General features: G+C 40.6%; 1 protein-coding gene across 1 annotated transcript in view; it reads right to left on the bottom strand.

Annotated features, from left to right (window-relative positions):
• The window catches only part of CPLX1 (complexin 1), a 107583-nt gene that overhangs the window by 26649 nt on the left and 59024 nt on the right, over positions 1 to 21910 (bottom strand). Inside the window, exon 3 of the mRNA XM_054286008.1 lies at positions 14917 to 15092. Within this exon, the coding sequence (XP_054141983.1) occupies positions 14917 to 15092 (176 nt within the window). The remainder of the gene's footprint in view (positions 1 to 14916; positions 15093 to 21910) is intronic.

The raw sequence follows: 21910 nt of genomic DNA, 5'->3' as shown, positions 1-21910 counted from the left end.
AAGCTAGTCTGAGATGACAGAATCATGGAGTCATTAAGAAGAAGACCTTCCAGATCAACAATCCAATCATTTCACCGTGCTCACGTCTAAACCACATCCCCAGCTGCCACATCCACACATTTCCAGGGATCCTCTTCTCCAAGCCATGCTGGAGGTGAACGTGAGATAAACGTTACTTCAACTTTCACCCTGTCACAGTCACCATAACTTCTATTTTGGAAAGCCTGAGGCTGCTTACTGAGGTAGAATTTACTGCAATTCCCAGATTATAAAGCTGCTGCAATTCCTGAAATTTCACAAGCATTACCCATAACTACAAATGAGTTTTAGCCACTGTGACTAGGATCATATTGTGTGCAAGACTGGAGGTTTTTAGAGGAGCTGAGCTGCATTAAATAGCATAATTGCTAGAAGGTGCATAGATTACCCTTTTAATTAGACTTGTGATAACAGTTTTGTGTTCTGTTATCAAAACCATGATAAAACAGTCCAACATAGCCTTTTGTTAGGCACCAACTTATAAATTAGTCTATTTCACTGGCATCATGTTGTGCAGTTTGATTTTTCATTCACATTGTGATGTTGTTCACTGTCCTTGAGAACAGTAAACAGGGAGACCTGGCATCTCCTAGTGAGACCCAGGTGCTTTAATAGCTTTTATTCCACTTAGCCAACACTTCAGAGCTTTCGGGTTTGATTTTAATTAGAGGAGCTGTGATATTTTTAGTATCTTTTAAGCAACTTCCTTACAGCACAATCATGATGCTCTGATTACAGAAGACTCGGCAAACAAGCACTGTGCAATGCTGTTGTAAGATAATGTACTAGAAAGAGCCACAGTTTTGTCCTATGAGGCTTTTACCAAACTCCTCCAAAGCTGTAGTTACCTAGAGTTAAGCTTTGAACTTGTTATTTTGGATTTCTTTGTCAGAACTGTGTACTAAGTTATATGTGCATGGCAGTGCAGAGCTTACCACATTGCTTGTGAGTCATCACTGAGCAAATGTCAAGAAATTCTCCTAAAACCAGTAGAATTACATTTGTTGCTGAAACTTGAAGGGTGTACGGATGAGGTAACCTTTTGTCTGTCCTGTTAGCACTAAAAAGCAGGAATGGATTTCCTGCTTTTTAGTGCTAACAGGACAGACAAAACACCTGCAGTGGTTTCTTTGCATCTCAACTACCTCCATCCTCTGTAAATCAATAGCTGATTGCTCAACTCCATATTACATCAGGTTTGGGTGGAATTGAGGAATTTTTACATTTTACATTTACCAAAGATTTAAATTCATTTCTGAACTACGTTCCACAACTAGAGGTAAACAGTCCATGTCAGCCAAACAAATAACTTCACTAAACCTGAGGTATACTTTTTTCTTTTCTGGACATCCTTACTAAAAGCAGATGACAAATCAAACAGTTTTTCATAGAGCTATTGTGGTTATGCCAGCGCTCTTATTTACACTGATCTGTGGTTAAGACACTTGCCAAGATACACTGTAGAATTAGACAAGGAGGAGCTTCACACTATCATCTTCTACCAGGACTTCAAATATTGGTTTTCTCTGCCTCAATAATACAGGAAAAAACACAAGAGGTGCCCAAAGCACCAGGACTGGAAAACAAATTGTCTCAAAACTGTCCAAGTGGTGAGACTTCTTAAAAAACATAATATCACTGAGCTCAAAACCTTTTATGAAGAAGTTTTATCAAAGGTATGGTTTCATAATTGTCTTAAGCAGATTTAATTTATTTTAGTGAGTTGAAAATCTGTGTTACTGTCAGGTATTTGCTCTTGTTACCAGTTATGTGGCACCTCTAACATGCATGCATTCATGTATGGATCATTAAACTGAACAAAAGTGACAAAGAGTTTAGACAGGTCAGTTCCCAGTGACTCAGTGTGGGAGTGCAGAATCTGAGGCCTGCCTCCTGTCCCTTTCCTGATGCCCCTGTAAGTGCTCTCAGTATTTCAAAGTCCCAGGATTACCCTTGAGAAGTAGCTGTATTTTGCAGAGAGAAGCTGCCTGTTGGAAACCCAGAACCAGCCAGGAGAAGGAAAGGAACACAATTTTGTTTGTTTTGAAATCTGATTTTGCATTAGTGAGCCAAGAAGAGATCAGAAGCAGAGCTGGAAGCATGAACTGACCATTTTATTTGAACCACACAAGTGAACAGCCAGAAGGCAGAGGAGAAAAATCAATACAAATGTTGGTCTCCTGAGTTCTCTCATAATCTGTGATTTCTTTTTCCCTATCACTGTGATGGCTTCTGCCAACGAAATTCACTCACAAATTCTTGTAAAAAATATTGCTGATCAGACCTGTGACTCCAGTTTCTGGAAGGGCCCGGAGGATACAAAATGCCTTTTACACAGGCTCCAGTGTGACATGTCAGAATGAGAGGCAGATTATGAGTAGTGTGACAGGCCTTTCTCCTTGACACTCACTGAGCCTATCAAACAAGATCGAGTGCTACATCTCTGAGAAAACTGAAGCTTAAACAAGGGACTGCACACACTTGTCAGGGGAAAGAGCCTTCAGAGTAGTCCTGAACCAGTTAGATTCCTATTCCTTCCCTCAGATGCCCTGCAGAAACAGGCATAGCCTGCCAGCTTATTTGCCATTCTCACCCTAGCTTCAAAGGGAAGACCTGAAGTACCCCCTACCTCTCTCCACCTACACCACAAAGCTGCCTTAAACCACTTGCCAGACACTCAGCCTGAATGACAAAGAGGGGACATTCATCCAAAGATGGATCAGTGCTTTTCCATTTGTTTCTGTTTGCACATCACACTTCCCTAGCAAACATCTTAGAAGTGGAAAGAATACTTTCACCATGCACAGAAAGACAACAGCACATTGCTTACCTTTGCAACAACCTGTAAAAAACATAACATATATTCTTACACTAAACCTGTATTTGAAACTATTGTTTTGGGATAGTATGATCACTTTTCAAACATCTCTAGAGAGATGTACAGCATTCCCACTGTCCAAATCACACTCCTCAGGCAAGAGCTTAACATAATGCCCTTTGCAGCTCTCAGCTCAATCCGTGGCTCTCATTTCCTCTGGAATCCATCTTCTTTCATAAGGCAAGGGAGAAAGGCAGATGAAGAGCAAAAACACACATCTAGACTGAGACTCTTTCAGAACCACATACAGCTTATTGACTTTTTTATTGAAAGCTATTTTACAAAGCACCATCAAATTTTCAGGAGTTAACTAAAATGCTTTTGTTAAACAGCATCAGACTGATCCTGTGAGAATTCAGGGAACTTACTGTTGATTCATATTTCCAGAAGGCTCTGTGTCATGTACAAGGCTTTGCTGAGATGCAAGCATGCCTCAAAAATATCTCTCTCTGTTTGTTCTTTATAACTTTCCATTCATCTCTCATATCAGAGCTGATCAGAAGAACAAGCACTGCAGAGAAGAGCTGTAGCATTAGCAATGAGATATGGATAGAGACCGTCTCAAGATCTAGTCTTCTAGAACTTGTAGCCTTACTTCTGGATTAAAAATCAGCTAAATTTAAGCCACAAATTTGAATTCCCAACTTGAGCTAAACCCCCATGTTATTGGAAAATAACTCAAAGTGGACAGGGACAGAAATGTCTCCCTTGTCACTCAAACAGAGATTGTCTGCAGAAATTGGTGGTGCTGCCCTTACTTCATTGAAGGCAGCTTTCTAGATCCCTCCCTTCTAAACAAACCTAATCATCCCTGCAAATTACAGTGTATGGAAAACTGCGATTACAACACCAGAATGTAGGAAGCAAGAATTTTCTGGCCAGGTATACAGCTGTATCAAGCACACAGACATGATGAAGCTGATCCTCTGCTTCTCTGCAACATTGTTTTTCCACTTCCACCTTTGCAGGCCAGGTTTATAACTTAAATTGGTAAGTTCTGCCCAAAACATCTTAGTCACTCATTAAATAAAAGAAAGAAATGCTTTCAGCACCACCCACTAGTCAACATCCAGGGATTCATCAGAAAGCTCCGAATATAAGAGAACAATTGAGGGATTTTCAAGAAAGGTACACTGGGATGCCTCTATCCCCAAAACAACCTGGCAGCAGCTGGAATAAACTTTCAATCAGGCATGCAAGTCCTGATTAAAAAACACCTAGAAACCCCGCTGTGCTTTCTGCATTATCCAAGGAGCAATTTTTCAGCTGGTTTTCTCACATCAGGCCTTGGACTATTTCTATCTCTGGCTGAAGAATCCTTCCTCTAAATTACAGTGAGCCTGTTAAACAAGAAGACAGAATTTACATCCCTATAACTGAGCATGACAGAAATAATCCAACAGCCATAAAATTAATAGTGAAATCCTACAAAACTATGTGGTGTCAGTTTCAAAAGTAAGCTCAGCCCTGTTATGACCCTAAGGGGCTGCTGGGAGGTCTGGCTTGGGACCCACAGCATAAAAGCAGTGTACATACTCCACAGTACTTGGTTTAGACTGATACTCTTGTGAAGACATGTCAACAGTTCCAGGAAATGATGGGAAAATTGAACGTGGTGGCCCGGAGTTGAAAGGCTGCATTCTTCTTCCCTCCATCCTAAGCAAGCAAAATACACATGCCTCCATGAAGCCTTCAAATGAATAACCTGAGTCTGTGCTTCCAAGCAGGAGCCATAGAAAGATTCAAGGCTGTACCAAAAAGGAAAGGAGAGAACCCTAGAAAACCGTAGACAACAGAAATTATGAAAAAGCAAACATTTCCCAAAAAATTCCCTGTTTCCCTCCCAGCAGCAGCCAGCCTGTCTTCTCCAAACTCTCACAGTCTGAGGAATGTCACAGCCTTTCTTCCGCATCAGCAAGACGATTATCCTGGCCTGGAAACCCAGGGAGGCTACTTTGCACTGGAGTCTGGTAAGATTAGGTTGTCCTTCTTTATGACTGCCTAAAAACTGGCCAGTGAGGGAGAGAACTCTTGAGACCCTCAGGAAGGCCACATGAATTGCCAATCACTGTGAACAGCACATGCAAACTGCCCTTTTCTTTCCCAGCTTAACCATAATCAATAAGAGTCTACAGGGAAATGAAGACACAGAGCAGGCAAAGCTACACAACTATGACAAGGAAAGCATGGTTAAAACTTTATCACCCTGTCCCATGCATGAACTCAGACCTTGCCTTGGATTAGCCCTTCTTCTTTCAGGCATGGGCGGACTAATTCCCTCTGACAGTCTTAAATCCCAAGCTGATGTAACTGAGAGCACTGCCAGAACAGATGCAGAACTTCATGCTGATGCCAGGACAAAGTCACATCTTGCTCTAAGGAAGCACCAGCATTTCAAAAGCTCAGCCTGGCTCTGATGACTTTCATCAGAAAAGAATTATGCATCCATTAGCTGAGCCATGAAGGTGCCAGGCTGCAGTCTCAAGCAGGCATAACTCCACTGGTCTCATTAATTCTCGGTGAGTTATCTGATCATTCAGGACTCAGATAACAAACTGCCAAAAGAAGAGACATAATGTGGCTATTGCCTGATTTGAAGCACTAATGGGAGCTCTTTGGCTGCAGCAAAAATGGAACAGACCTTTTAATCTTGTTTGGTGACCTTCACAGTCCATGAATTTGTTTGTCATAAAAGAGAATCAACAAAATGTACAAGACCTTCCCCTTACATCTGATTTGTAAGCTAGAAAAAGAAAAGTTACGTGAAAAACAATGGTGCAGCTGTACTTAATAGAGGCAATGGTACTGATCAAACTACCCTCTTGTAATTGTCTGCATTTTTTGAGGCTGACACAGGTAGTATGGCAGTATGATCCAGAAGGGTCCAAAGGACAGAGCTGTCTACCTTCAAAGTTAAGAGGAATGAAAGATTTAAAGTGGCTGTGTTTGAAAAAACTCAGAGCTCCTGCAGCCACTTAGTCAAATTTTATACCACCCTGACTGAGGTTTTTTTTTCCACCAAGGAAACAGTGTTTTATTCCCCAAAGCAGCAGAGCAGCAAATAAGCTGCTCTGTTTTTTGATGTTTTCCCTTTTTGGGTTTTAACCAAGAAAAGATTCCATGTAGTCTTAGCTCTACTGGCTAAAGGAATTCCAAGTGGACAGGAGTGGGCATGGCAACCAATTCTGGAGACCAGTGGCGATGGGAACATGTGTCACACAGACTCTGGGATGGCCTTCATTTTTAAGTTCTTCTACTCCCTGTGGAGGTGTCCATGTTTTCAGGAGGAGAAGAAGCCCTATCTGCATATGGGTTAGACTATATCCCTAGTCCTTCAACACAGAAATGTGATTTCCTACTCAACTACTGCATGATTTTGGGCAAACTGCCCGATTTCTCCATCTGTAAATCACACACGCAAAAAATTAATATTAATCACATTATTAATTAAATTAATAAATAATACTTTATATGGTATGTATTATATTATACATTATATAATTTGCATATATAGAATAGAAATAATTTAACTAACTAATAATCACTTAAAAATTAGATTTTGGAGATCTCTTGGGAAAAACCTGTTCCTCCGTGCTGCTGGGTCTTACTGACTGATATGGGTAAGATTCAGCCACATTTACAATCACAACGATGCATCAAAAAGTCAGAAACTGAGCTGAATGGTATTTCAGAGGTGAATGTAGAGTTGTACTGGTACTGGAAAAGAGCTTGCAAATGACCATTTGTTGAGGCATATATTCTGTGCCTTTCCAAGTACATGAGCCAAATGCTTGGAGTTTCAACGAGTCACACCCAGGAAGGTTCGAGACACCATTCAGATACCCCTCCTAGTTGAATCCCAGCCCTTCTAACTGTGTGTCATATGTTTGGGGTTGTTTTGCACCCAGTCCTGAGTGACTGAACTTCTCAGTGCCATGTCAGCAATGTGCACAGGTTCTGTCAGCCAACAAGACAAAGGTTGTTTAAGTGAGGATTTCAGCTGCATCACTGTAAAGGACACCCTAGCCAGTGAGTAACAGTAAAATAGGCTGCATTTCAAGAGACATTTCAGTAACTTCAGAAGCATCACCCAGTGGGATTTTGTTAGCAAGTATCCAAAGTGACATCTACTGGTGCAGACTTGGACTAGCGCAAAACACAGAAATCAAGTTAGAGCAAGGCAGAGCTGCACAAAGAAGTAGACTAATGAGCCCCAAATGTACTAGTGAGGTAGTCAGCACCTGGTTCTGCTGGATAATTGAACCCCTGACTATTATGGAAGCAGATGAAAATTATGCCAATTTTCTTCTGAGCTCCAATGGTTTGCTAAAGATGCCTTCCCACTATGAATTTTAAAAAGTAAAATGGCCTACAGCTACAGCACAGGAAGAAATGCATGCAGGTTTTCCCATAAGGAAAGTTCTGTTAGTTAAATGCCAGGAGATAAGGCCTGGAACACACATTTTCATTCAGACCACCTATGGAATTCTATAGATCTACCTGGTTAGATTCACCAAGACCAAGACATGGTGCATATCCTGGGATTCTAAGGAAATATAAAGATGAAACTTCTCAGTTCAGGTAAGAACAGATTCTCTAAAATGCCCTTGAAGATAGCTTTGTCTAATAATGGACTTGGAGGTCCTTGGCAGGAACATCAATCCCTGTTCTGTGTTGAAAAGTGTATCTGGGAAGGCACCACTTCCCTCTCAATTTGCAAGACAGACTGCTAAACTTGGGCATGCCCAGATAACTTTATCAATTTTTTTCAATTTGTTATTGTATTTCCTCTTACTGGAGTGGGCAAGTTGGTTCACCCTTTCACAAAAAACAGTCACTGTCTTACAGACAAGGAGATATTTTTGGAGATACAAACCAGAAAATTACATTTTGTCTGGTATTTCCAAAGGTAGAACGTTCTAAAGAAGTGGGTGATTTAGTAAAATTGCAAAGGGCAGCAGTTTGGAAACAAGTTTGATGGTAAAAATCTGTACTCAAGTCTATGTAAAAAACTGATAACAGAATCTCCAGAATCTGACTCAGAGGCAACGTAGGCCAGTCAGGACATCCTTGCATACAACTGGTTGGGGATAAAAGTCCTGGCAGAAGGGCAGAAGTCTTGTCCAGGTCAAATCACTGTATCCCCTTGGAAGCCTCTGAACACCAATATGAAAATGATCTGCACGGTTATAATGCTCTTGAATCACAATGCAAAAGTGTTTCTTTCTTCCAAATCTGCCTGGGCTTCCTACAGCCTGTCCTCAATAAGCAGCGTATCAAATGTGGGCAGAACACCAAAGGATGCTGTCCTTGCAATGTTCTTCTTCCAGGACAGCCTGTGACTTAATGCTGCAAAGAGTGCAATTGTTATCAGTTTTCACCGTTAGTGCTGTTATGACTGTTCCCAGTCATCCCACTCAGCCACTTCACTTCATGGAAGGCACAGCATAATCCTGCCTTGCAAAGTATCCCACCGGGAGTGTCACAGCCAAGTCTTGTGCTTCCTCATAGCCAGAGGACCTGTGACCCAGTTGTAAACACTTACGTCTCTACCACAAAGAGAATCTGCACTGAACTAAACTAAGCAGGATAATTTTTACTCATCCACTGTAGAAGCAGAGGAGTCTGGTTAATGATACCTCTCCCTTTGCACAATACATATAGATCTCTGAAAATCTCTTTTAAGGCCCCAATACTGAACAGTAGACTCATCTTCATTAGATCAGAAGGGCTGGATAAAAATTTACATCATTGGTTTAATATCAGTGATTTAAAAGGGAAGAGATCAGACAGAATCTTCATGTTCATAGTAAGATTTTTATCTTTGGAATTAAAGAAAGTGATTCATTGCTGAGGAAAATATTTTCTTTGAGATCTTTAATTTTATGGCATGCAAATAACACAACTTCTATACTTTTTTAGTTGCCAAATGTCTCCAATGACAGATAGACTATTATATTTCTTGCTCACAAGGCAAAAATGCACTATCAAAATTAAATTTTCTGGCAGTGAAATTTCACTCCTTTGTACAGGGATTTTTAAAGCCCTTGGCAATATCTGCATCTGAAATTATACAAGAATGAAACACCAAATAACGTCTAAGAGTTTAGCTAACAGTGTGAACATATTTTATATCAACAAAATTCTATCAAATTCAAGTTTGCGCTCTTGAACTGGGAGTTTAGTTTCAAAGCTCTGTTGTTGCTGAAGAGCAGACCCAATTCATATTCTGCTATTTTTCCTCCCCTAAAATGGGATTTTAGGAGCTATGCACCAGTTACATAAGGAAATATGCTAATGAAATACTGAAATTAAATAATTATATGATATTGCATCTTGATTATCTGACATAAAAATCTAGGACTGCAGCTGCAAATCCTGATTGCCCTGTTGTCTGAGTGATTTAGTGCTAAAAGTAAGTTCAGCAATCAGATTTAAAAAAAAAAAAAAAAGAGAGAGAAAAAAGTTCCTACATTCCTAAAAAAAGTAAAATCCAATATCATCTACCTTGAGCCATGAAAGACCAGGAAATTACATGAGTTAAATATCCACAATGAACAGAATAGTTGTCATGGTTTTCTTAGGACACAGAGTGCTTTGTCCAGCTCTGGGACCTCCAATATGAGAAGGACATGGACCTGCTGAAGAGAGTCTGGAGGAGAATCACAAAGAGGAGAAACAAAGCCTAAAGAACCTCTCCTGTGAAGACAGGCTGGGATGGCTGGGGTCTCTTCAGTCTGGAAAAAAAGAAGGCTTCAGGAACACTTAGAGCATCCTTCCAGTGTGGAAAGGGGCCTACAAGAAGGCTGGAAAGGGACATGGACAAGGCCTTGAAATGACAGGGCAAGGGGGAATGGCTTTGAATGGAAAGAGGGTAGGTTTACATTACAGAACAGGCAGAAATTCTGTACTGTGAGGGTGGCGAGGCACTGACACAGGTTGTCCAGAGCAGCTGTGGATGCCCCATCCCTGGCAGTGTTCCCAGTCAGGTTAGATGGGGCTTTGAGCAAGCTGGTCCAGTGGCAGGTGCCCCCGACCACAAGAGGGAGAGGCTGGAACTTGATGATCTCTAACTCAAACCCTTCAATGATTCTCTGGAGAATTCCAAATATTTTAGAGAATCTTACTGCCTAACCACTAAAAGCACATTAAATGGCCCAATAAGAAATATGGGAAGAATTAGTGGCACACACCGAGAGACAGAAGGGACTCAAACAGAGCAAGGACACACATTCTCCTGCTGTGCGATATGCTGCCTGTAGGAACAAACCTCAAACACAGATTTTGCCATTCCTCTATTGCCTGCAGAGGCACAAGCAGTTTAGAGCATTTCTTGCTATTCCATGGAGGCTCACTGATGGAACGAGTTGTTAACATTCTTGTGCCACCAAAGGTTAGACCACATAACAACCCTTCTGCATTCATACCTCACAAACAGAAAAATCTAAAAAAATTCTGTCCCCCCACCCTGATAAATACCAGAATAAACCCTGCTTAAGATGAACAGAGCTATGTTAGTGAAAGCATAGTAATAACAGCAATAGAGAATTTAACCCTCAGATAAGGAAATTTGTTATACTGCCATCAGAATTTTGATATTGCATAGTAAATGATCTTGAGAACATTCGTTGTAAGACACATCAGAGAAGAAATACTGAAAATCTCTTTATTAAGAAAACAATTACCTTTGTCTTATGTAGTGGGAAAGCTGAGGTTCCTAGAAGTATAAAAAAACAATCATGCACTTTGTCACACCTTTAGACAGCATTCAACAAGGACAATTACAATTGTAGAGACAACTTTAAATCTTCAACATTACAATTTTCTATTTGACACTTTTCCATACTTTTCATGCAGATTTCACGCTCCACTGAAAGGGCAGAAATCCTTATTAATATAATTAAACTTCTGCTTATTGGACATAAACTATGTGCTCTGTAGGATATGAATCCTTAATAACGTAAGCACAGGAATCCTTATTAATGTGCTATAAACCATGGCTGTATAGCATATGACCAGCATATAAGGCTGGTTAAAGACAAGCTGGGCTAGAGATACTTCTCCCTTTCACTCAGAGACCTGAGTATATAAAAAACTACTGAAGCAGCTCATGCTCCAACTCCAGTATGGACCTAAACCTAATATCTGTCCTGCAGTCAAGCCATTTGGACCATGCTTCCATCCCTTTAAACCCACTATTGTAAGGGTATCTCTGAGCTTCTGCTACCTTTCAACAGGATTTGCAATGCTGACTGTCTAAAACATGTCTGAGATTTTCAGGAAGCCAAACTGTGGACATTGTCTCACTAAGACACGTAGAGTGTTAACTACCGAGCATGGACTAGGGGCTCCTCAGGACTGGACTCTACCACAGTGGTAGAAATAATAAATTATGTAAATAACTAATAATGACAAAAAGAAAGTAATTCACTTTCACTGCTGAGATGCGCACATACACAAACAATTCATTTATGGAAGGCAGTATTCCACCCAAGAGCACTGGAAAGAAAGCTGCTGCAGCATGGCAAGCTGATAGTACTTGCTATTAGCAAGGTGGCAGGGATATTGGCTATCCATAGCCTCACCTGCCAGACAAAGGGGCACTGGAGGCCTCTCAGTAGTCATGCCTGAGCTGGTCAGGCATGGTAACTCTCCACAGAGGCAGCTAGGACAGGGCCCAGAAGATCTGTGAGGGATTAGTGTCAAGACCAAAACCAGATCAGATCAGAATGTTAGCTGCATGCACCCCTCCTGAGGTAGGAGGAAGCTGGAGTATACCCCAGTTATCACTACCAGATGCTGGACTTTGATATTGGGTAGTAGCTCAGACTAGTAGCATTGGGTAGATATTGGGTAGTAGCTGAGGTGGTCCAGTTATTTCAAAATGTCATGTCCAAATGTTATTCCTAAAATTTCATTTCCAAATGAAAATGCATCATATTTTTAATGGGGGGGAAACCCAAACAACTCATTTCTGTGTAATATGTACTACCTCTCCATAAGTAATTTCCACACCCAGCTGCCATGCTGGATTGAGGGCATACATGTCTCAATTTCTCAATTTAATTGATTGGATTTGAAAGTCAACACAGGCTGGAATGTATCTGTGGTATTTGTCACCATTTCTTTTAAGCCCTGCCATAGCTCCCATATTTCCTGAAGCCCTAAACAAGAGAGTGCATTCATAACACTTGCTGGAAAGCCAAGGAAAAAGTCAAAAGCAACAAACACGATGAGTCCATCCTTTCTGTCAGCCTCACCTAGAGCCATATGAGCTCACTGGTGAAGCTGTGATTCCCTGGATTGCTCCCCGAACATCCTGCAGCTGCACTAAGGAATAATTGTAACTGTGGGTTCATAACCTATGACACACACTTTCAAACTTTTACTCTGCATAAATAATCTGTTCCTATTCAATCACTCAAACTAATTGCTTATTTTTCACTCTCTCACATGAGAAATGAGCAAATATTATAGTGGAGTTTTTTAACTTAAAATGTCTTTGATTTTATTCATACCTGCCAAAAGCAACTTGCGCTTGTATACATACCAGACAGAACATGTGCTTCAGTTTTCTTCTTTTCTGCATTTCTGTTTTTAGTGGAGTTATAGAAGAAATTAAGGCAACTGCTACATAATCAAGTAATGAAGGAAGTAATCCATCTCTTTTTTAATTCTTTCAACATTTGCTTCATATTTCCAACCACCAATCATCACTACTAGAAGACAGTCTTGTATATAATAAAACCATCTCTTTGTCAGGACAAGGTGAGAAGAAAAGAGGAAGAGATACAGCTCCTTTCTACAGCTTTATCCATCTTTTCTGATTCTGCAGAAAACACCTTCATCTTTCAAATGCATGCTACTTTGGATTATTCCCAGGAAAAAGAAAACTGCAGGAAACTGAGCTCACAATCCAGATGATTAGCATCCAGGACTTCCTGATGCTAATCTCAAAAGTACTCCACCACAGCAGTCCACAGCCTTGACTGAGGTCAAATAATGTTCCTTCAAGTATTCCTGTTCTCCTTTTCTTCAGACCCAACTCCTTGACAAATTTTCAAGGATTCAGTGCATTTTTAAGAGATTTTGTCCCCCAGTGCTCAGCCAGCTCAGCAAAGTCCAGGTAGTTGCCAGTATCATAGAGAAATCCCCTCTGGCTGTAGCTCAGGCTGTTTGCATCCTACTCATGAATGAGACACCTTGAAATTACAACACAGGACATCTCAGACTTTTTTAATGGTTTTACAGCAGTTTTCCCAACAGCAAGAAAACGGCAGCCCCTATCTACATCTGGGAGCAATTCAGTGGTCCAGAAGAGACAGTCACTAGTGAAAACTGGGCATTAGCTCATTTGCCTGCAACTGAGAAATTTCCTACTCTTTTTTTCCCCCCTCATGACCTTTGTCAGTGCTTAAAAACAGTTCTACTGTAAACACACCTTTAATATATTATGCACACATTGGTATGCTTATATTACTATACTAGATTCTCTAGATATATATTCATTAAATACATTATTGCTGGGGTTGTTCAGCCTGGAAAAGAGAAGGCTCCAGGGAGACTCCATTGCAAACTTCCACACCTTGAGGGGGCTTATAAAAAGTGACAGGACGAGGGAAATGTTTTTAAGCTAGAAGAGGATTGGTTTAGATTAGATATTAGGAAAAAATTATTTCTTCAGATGTGGTGAAGCCCTGGAACAGGTTGCCCAGAGAAGCTGCGGCTGTCCCATCCCTGGAAGTGTTAAAGGCCAAATAGGATGGGCTCTGAGCAGCCTGATTAGTTAAAAATGTCCTTACCCATGGTAGAGGGGTTAGAACTAGATGATCTTTAAGGTCCTTCCAACCAAAACCATTTGACAATTCTATGATTCCATTATTAAAAAACAATTTTGACCAGGTAGAGGTTCTGCATTTCTGTCATCCTGTCAGTAGCCTTTTTAAAATGATCATATAGATAGCTTTTTTTGGCAGTGTCAAAGGTAGACAATTCCCTCTAAGTCTTTTCTTTTCTTAGAAGCATAATCCCAAATTTCTTTATTTGCAGAACAATTTCCAGTAACTCTTTGCAAGCTGCACTGTGTCTCCAGAGAAATTTACCCTCATTCATGCTTCCATCATGAATCATAAGAACTGGGTCAGAAGTTTGGTCTAATGCAGATATAGTTTTGTTTATGTCTGTTCCAAGACATGTTCTTAGAGCACAGAGGTAGGAACTGCAAAAGGGAACACCTCTTATACTAAACAAGACTTTCTTGGTTTATCTACAGGTGTTTTCTTTGGCACGTCCTGTGAGTCACCTGACAGGCCTTCATCATTAGAAACCCCTTGTCCAACCATTGCCCACATTTCTTTCCAAGATACCTGAACACCAGGAGACCTTCTTACAAACATAACTTATTCTAAAGAGATAGTTTTGACCTGGCTTTGAGGGTGAGGCATCAAAACACAAACACACATCAATCCCTAATAGTTAATGTAAAAAAATTTTCTCTCAGATGAATCCCATGTGAGTGGTAGAAACCGAAATATTAACAATAGAGTAGATTTGTCCCATATCACCTGGTCAACACAATAAAGCTTTGGAATCAATACATACAATAACTGCAACAGAAAATCACTCTCAGAAACTCACTGAATTATGACTTTTCTCACAAACCATAAATGCTTGGAAAGCATCCTCAAAGGGACAAGGAAGCCTCTAATAATTAATTTAATGTGAGTGCTTAATAGATGATAAGAAAAATGGATGGGTTCCTTCCCTCACCTTCTCTCTCTATTTCAGGTTTGCAGGGCTTTGCCCTGTGGCAGGTGTGTTTAAACAGGAACAGGACTTGAGGAAGAGTGCACAAAATTAGAAAGTTCTGTGTGGCAGAGTAAATACCTGGTTCTATCCGGGTGCCTAGGGAAGGGAACTAGTCACAAATCAGCTGAAAACAGGTGTTCTTTACTGGGCATTACAAGCTGACCACCGTGTGTTGAAAGCCAGTTACCTACCTTGTCTCGAATTCCTTGTCTCATAACTTCTCTTTCAGCCTCCATCTTGGCATATTTGGCTTTCCTCTCTTCCTCTTGTTGCCGAAGGGCTTCCTGTCGTTCCTCTTCTTTCTTAGCAGCATCTGGGTCTTTCTCCTCATCCCCACCCAGCATCTTTCCCATGTCTTTGGTAGCCCCTGGAAAAAGCAAAAGAGAAAATCAGCCCTGTAAGAATGTGGTGAGACCGCCAGGATGAAAGCTCTCCCCTTCCCTAGGCTCAGGGCCATCTGTCATTCCCTCTGCATCTGCATCAGTGAAAGGTTTCTCCTTTCACTGGGGAGGCAGCACACTCTTCCCAAGCAGGAGGTGGACAAAGCACTTAACCTGATCAGGTAAGTTACCTGGAACTGGCAGGAGAAGCACAGCAGCAAAAGGAAGAGACCAAATTTGTAGATCTCCATGATGGCAACACAGTTTGTTTGCAGTCCTGAAAAGGACAAGCTGCCATCCACACTATATTTTCACTTCATCAGCTCAGCCAAGTGACTGAAGATTGATTTTGAAGGGTCTTTAATGTAATAGGCAAGTAATAAATGCAGAACAAAATGACACCAGGGCTGGGAAAGGAGTTTGAAATCTTGATTGCAGGGATGAGTAATCACACTCTTAACTTCTGTCAGAAATTACAAATACCATGACAGGTAGGACCACATGGCATTAGCAACAGTTGGAGTTGATGAATTCTAGGCTCCTACCATGGATCAGAAAGAAGCATCATCTCTGCGTGTCTCTTAAGAGTTCTTCGACACCACCACCTCCAAGGCTTAGTACCTAGGTGAGATCATGGCTTTGTCTTGTTCCATTGCTGAATACACATTGTTCCCAAATTTTCATTCCCTGTGTGCTCCTGAGGCAGTTTTTGTTGTTGTGCAAAGCCCTTGCACAACAATGCAAATGAGGTGGAGGTTTCCTGCATGCCCTTTTATGCCCAAAGTGCTGCATAAATCCATTTATCCTGTATTTCAGTGACATTTTTATTAGCAATGGCTGTCAATAATCCAGCTAGGAAGAAAAACAGCGGCTGAGGAAAGGGGAAGAGCATGTACTGTGATGCAGCATCATCAGGGCACTGGAGGGCAGCAGCAGGATCAAGCCTGGTTTCATGGATGAAGAAAAGACACATATCCTTTGGAAGAAGTGTTGGACCTTTCCTGCAGCAGGAAAACACTCTGCATCTTTTCCTAAAAGAGGTTCCTTCTTCCTAGAAAAATGCTGCAGGTCCTTAGACGCTGAGTCACAACACCTCTATATTGGCTCATTGCTGGCTGAGATTTAACTGATTTAATCTGAGATAGCCTTGTTCTTACACATAGTCACAATTACACAAATTCAGAATCTCTTGTTTTCCATAAAGCAAAGATTTCTGGCCTTTACAAAGGCTTGGGCTGGAAGGAGACACTATCGAAGACCTGCCAAGTAATTGTTGGTTTCATGAAAGGCTTAGTGAAGGATAGAGGTTCTCACAATCCTTTATAAATTACCCTTATAAATTACTCTTCATTTGTCAACACTGCTGAAGGACTGTGATTGCTCTTGCTTTCCACATCAGTTCTTGGGACAGTGATTGTGAAACCTTGATCCTGAAGGGAAAAAACATCTGCAACCTGTCACAATGATTCCTCCTGAATTGCTGTAGTGATGGCTCTTGCCATATCAACTATTGCTTCTAATAACCTCTAAGGAAGTTGTAAAGAGGTAAGCAGATGCCTTTTTTCTCCACACTTCGTTTCCAGGTTAAATGTTTTCCCAGAACCCTAAGCTGAAAGCAACCCTGAATCAAAAATAATCCTCCAATCCCCCAAAATGTGACAGAGAAATGTCCCCTTTACATCTCCTTCACAGAAGCATGGGGAAACTGGTAATTTTAAGCCCTACAAGATCTGGTTGTAATACACAGGGTTGGGGGTTTTTGCCAGGTGGGAAATAACAACAGTAAACATGAATCTCTGTATTCAGCTGCCTAACCACACACCTCTTGATGCTTCCATTGCTAGGAAATCTGTGGCTTAAAACAAAAAGGCACCTAGGGACCCCAGACAAACCCCACCTGGAATATTCCTGGTCCCTGTCTACTGTCAGCCTTCCTCTACCACCATTTTGCATCCTTCATTGCAGGATCAGAGTAATACAGAAACTCTTGCATATTGATGGAAAATTTACCCAGACCATCTGGCAAATTCTTTTCTGTAGTGCAAGGAAGGCTAACTGAAATTGCAAGTAAGCTAAACCTTCACAGCAAGCAAAAAGGAAATATGGCCTAGTTGTGTCACATATCCCTACTACAGAAATCTCTCTAAGCAGCCGTTTTGTGCAAACACCAATGATCACAAATCTCACTAACACCTTTAAATTCTGGGTTCCCCTCAAATGATTTCTCCACTGATCTTCAAACTGATTTGGGCTCAATAATCTATTGAGTTTATCCCTTTTTAGCTTCCCTCCAGTTAGAGCTACCCAGACAGTATAAAACTCCAGTTACTTAGGAAACAGAATTCAGCAACAGAGATTTTTTTTTCCATTCTAAGTGCTACTTCTAGACTATCATTAAGCTGTAATGTCAGCTCAGCTCATCACATAAGAAGTGAAATTGCATAACTATCTTTTATTTCTTAGGCAAGACCAAGCTTTTAAATACATAAGGCATTTTGCTCTGCAGCCATTCAGCATACAAGACACTTAGAAGAACAAGAATGGACTAAGATCCTCATAGATTCTCTTAATTCACCTCTGATTTCAAAGTCACCTTCTAAGCGTTCAAAATGTTACACTGTTAACTAATTGGAAGGAAATGTATTATGAGAATCAAAATTTTATACTTCATTTTAACTAAAGACTCTTGTGTTACTTTTAGAAAAGCTTTTCTTCCATCTCCTTTGTTCTTCATCCTAAACTGTAGACTTAGTTGTTAACATTCTCTGGATAACAGCTTATGTTTTTAGCAGTTCAGCAGCAAAGATTCCAGAGAATTAATTTACGTGCAACTGAGATGTATCAGTTATGGGCACAAGCAAAAGGAAGGAGCAATTGTTCTGTCCGCTTTTGAAGCTTCCAAGGAAACAGAGGATGGACACACTTACTGAATCTGTTCATATGATAAACGTGGGAGGTTTTGTCTTTATTTTTTCTTTTTGTCTTTCCCACCCTACTCATGACATATACTTTGACACAAAGAGAGGTTGTGTCAAAGAGACACTGCCACACTATTCATCAATGAGTATGGTGTTTCAATCAACACTATTTCTAACATCTTTAGACAAGACTACAGAAAGGAAACAGAAACGGCTAAAGCTGCAGGACAACGTTTGCCAACTGTCAACTTTCTGGCTACAAACAGGGACCGGCCATCAAAGAAAAAAAAACTTCCATATAGAAAAAATCCCAGAAGTGATGTGAAAAGAAGTGGCATGGCAGTTCTTTCAAAGTAATAGTAATTCCCTTAGTCCATATAGGCTAAGTAGCTAAACAAACAGGTGTTAAACCAAATACTACAGGTGCACTCAGATATGATGTGCTGGTTTTGGCCAAGGTGGAGTTAATTTTCTTGACAGAGAACTACTTATGGGTTGCATTTTGGATTTGTGCTGAATACAGTGATGATTGATAGACACATTTTTGTTATCGCCCAGCAGGGCTTACACAGAGACAAGGCCTCTTCTGCTTTTTGTACTGCCATACTGGTGAGGAAGCTGGGGGTGAATAAAAAATTGGGAGGGGACAGGTCACCCAAACTGACCAAAGGGATATTCCAGAACAGTATTTAAAGCTGGGTGCAAGAAGGAGGGAGGAGGGAACATTTGAGTGATGTTATTTGTCTTCCCAAGTCGCTGTGAGGCATGAGGGGGCCCTGCTGTCCTGGAGATGCAAAACACCTGCCTGCTCATAGGAACCAGTGAATTAATTCCTTGTTTTGCATTGCTTGCACGCATGGCTTTTGCTTTCCCTGTTGCCTTTATCTCAAACCTACAAGTTTTGGTAGCTGGTGGGCAGGTGAGTGAGCAATTGCATGGCGCTTGGTTGCTGGTTCGGGTTAAAACATGACGTATGCATTCGGGTGAGTTTTGCTGGATTAAATCATCATTATGCATCTGAAAAAGATTAATATGGTTGTTCAGGTGCCTGTGGGAGACATCCCCCAGCAAAACAGCAGAAAAGCTGCTGTTTCATCTGTCAGGAAAGCAGTTTTACAGTGAAAGCTTTGGGGTTATGGTGGACAATACGAGCTCACAACGTGTCCTTGCAGCAGAGAAGGTTAACAGTCCTCTGGGCTGCATTAGGAGCACTGTTGACAAGAGGTGGAAGGATTCTTCCCATCTCAGCCCTGTTGTGACCAAATTTGGAGTGATACATGCAGTTCTGGGCTTCAAGATACAAAAGAGAGATGGAGCCACTGGAATGAGAAAGCAAAGAAATGAGACAGCCATGAAGACATTTAGGATGCTCAAGGACCTTTGATACAAGAAGAGCCTGAGAGAGCAGGGACTGCTTAGCCTGGAGAAGAGAAGGTTCAAGGGGTTGCAGGAGTATGTGTAAACAATAGAATTAATATGAAGGAGACAGACAGGTACCCAGTGACAGGAGAAGAGATAATGTGTACAAACTCAAGTACAGAAAATACAATTTAAATATTAAAAAAAAAATTTAGTTGCAGAAAGTCACTGTGGAGTCTCCATCTGTGGAGATATTTAAAAATTCATGAGCCACAGCCTTGAACAACCTGCTGTAGGTAACCCTGTACAAGAATGAGGTTGGACTAGACAACCCTTGCAGATGGAGCAACAGCTTCAGTGTGTGGCTCTGTGAGACCTCGTAAATAAGTGTTTTGAATTACATCTGGAGGGCAGCAGCAGGATCAAGCCTGGTTACATGGATAAAGAGAAGACACATACCCTAAATGGTGAAGATGTATATGCCCAAACACGTGAAGAGTACATGCCCAAACATATCCTGTATCTGAAGAAAAGTAAATTCTTAACTGCCAGACCTGTTACAGAAGCACCACCAACCATGAGCTAACCCATGTCAATAGCTGACTGACATCAATCCAGCTTTCATGAAGAAAATGTAAGCCCACAAATTAACTTGCAAGAGTGAAGTTGAATTTGCCACTTGATAAAAAAAATAAATGTCCTAAATATGGCAGGCAAAGTTGTGTGTTGGGAAAACAACAGGATTAGGATTACTAAGGATGACTTCCAGAGAAATAGGAACATCTTAGGCCTCCTTAATTAATTAAAGAATGATGGAAATTTGCACACAGCATTGTTTCAGATAAGATAATTACGTGAAATCAAAAGCTTTTCCTCTGCAAAAATCTCATTTCATATTGTAGACAAGTAGTACCCAAACCTGCGCTTCAAAGTCTACGCATGTGTTTATGCTTAGATCAGAGAATGGTGCAAAAGTTCTACCTCTTAAACACAGGTTTCACAGGAAACAGCAAGGATTTACCTGAAATAGGCATGTGCTGAGAGAATTTTACAGGGTTTTGTTTTTTTTTTTTGGAAGTACTATTTGTGGCTGAGCCATATTTAGATTGAACAGACAGGACAACAGATTCCTCAGAGTCTCTAAATCACAGCATGTCTCTTTATCACATCATCCAAACATAAGGAGCTAATCACAGAGTACTGTTCTGGAGCAGGAATGGGTCACTCAGTTTTGCAGAATCACTTCAGAATCAGAACTAAGTACGTTTTATTGATATCAGGGAAGATCATCAAGGCTATGATATAAAGCTTATGTCTGGAAAAAACAACCAAAACATCTGACTTCCTCATGCTACAGTTCCAATAAAAGTGAAACAGCCCTCCAGGAAGTATTGTGTAACATTCAAAAGTGGTACTTTCATGAACAAAAAACCCCCATGTTTAAATATTAATACTGAATAGCTCTAAAGAAACCATCATAATTTCTCAATTAACTAAAACTAATACACCTAACAAAATGGATTAGTGATTCCTTATGTAAACAAACAACTGATGCCAAGTTCAGTTGAGGAGCTCATTTGAGAAATCATAGTATCTTACAGAGTGCTATTTTCTGGTCTTTTTGGTAATGTGGGGATCTCTGATAAGGACCATTAACATTTTATTAAATTAAGAAATTCTCTATGAAATTCAAAGTTCAGAGTAGATAGAGATATCTCTCTCTCCTTACTTTTCCTGATCCATTCATCACAAATCTTAACACAACTGAGATAGGATGCATTTGTGTGCATTTGTGCTTCCTGGGACAAGCTATGAGTTGATGCTTATTTCTAAGTCAGTGAGAAGCCTATCTTCAGCATTTCCTTTCCTTTGATATCATGGGAAAGCCACTAGGAGGATTACAAGAAGTTCATTTAGACATGTCAAGTGATGAGCCATGGGTCACATGTCCTGTGCAAGTTAGGTAGTGGCAGAAACACAAACGGGTAAGGGGAAGGAGTAGAAAAGGAGCACTCAAGGCTTCAGTTCACTTTGTTTATAAATTAACACTACTGAAAAATAGATGCCTACTGGGGACTTTTACTTCAGCCATTGCCATTCCCATTCCCCTTCCCCAGACTCAACTTTCTCTGTCTCTGGTATTTTCACTTCAATCTTTCTCCCTCTACTCCTTAGACAAAATGTATTGCAAAACAAAACAGTTTTTCTTACAGGGAAACAAACTGGTAAACTGAAAAAACTCTAAAGGTACATGAGATATTTAAGGATATTTGGAGGTATTTAGAACACCAACTATTTTGAAACATCATCACTATGGTAATGTGTCATTTCCCTTGCAGACATCGAGGCAGACTTTAAAAGCTGATGTTGAAGGGCCTTTTGCCAGCTCGGCACAAAGCCAAATGGAGACACTTTGAATTTTCTAGAATTTTTTTTCCACATTCTCTGAGGCCTATATTATTATATATAGGTTATAACATGTGCAAGACCTATAATTCACTCGGTAGATGAGTATTGAAGACAAAAAG

The sequence above is a fragment of the Melozone crissalis genome, unplaced genomic scaffold, assembly GCF_028551555.1.
Source record: "Melozone crissalis strain CALT ecotype California unplaced genomic scaffold, PUWL_Pcris_2 ptg000005l_1, whole genome shotgun sequence".
Taxonomy (NCBI): Eukaryota; Metazoa; Chordata; class Aves; order Passeriformes; family Passerellidae; genus Melozone; species Melozone crissalis.
The sequence above is the reverse complement of the archived record's forward strand: the minus strand, read 5'-3'. Positions and strand labels throughout refer to the sequence as shown.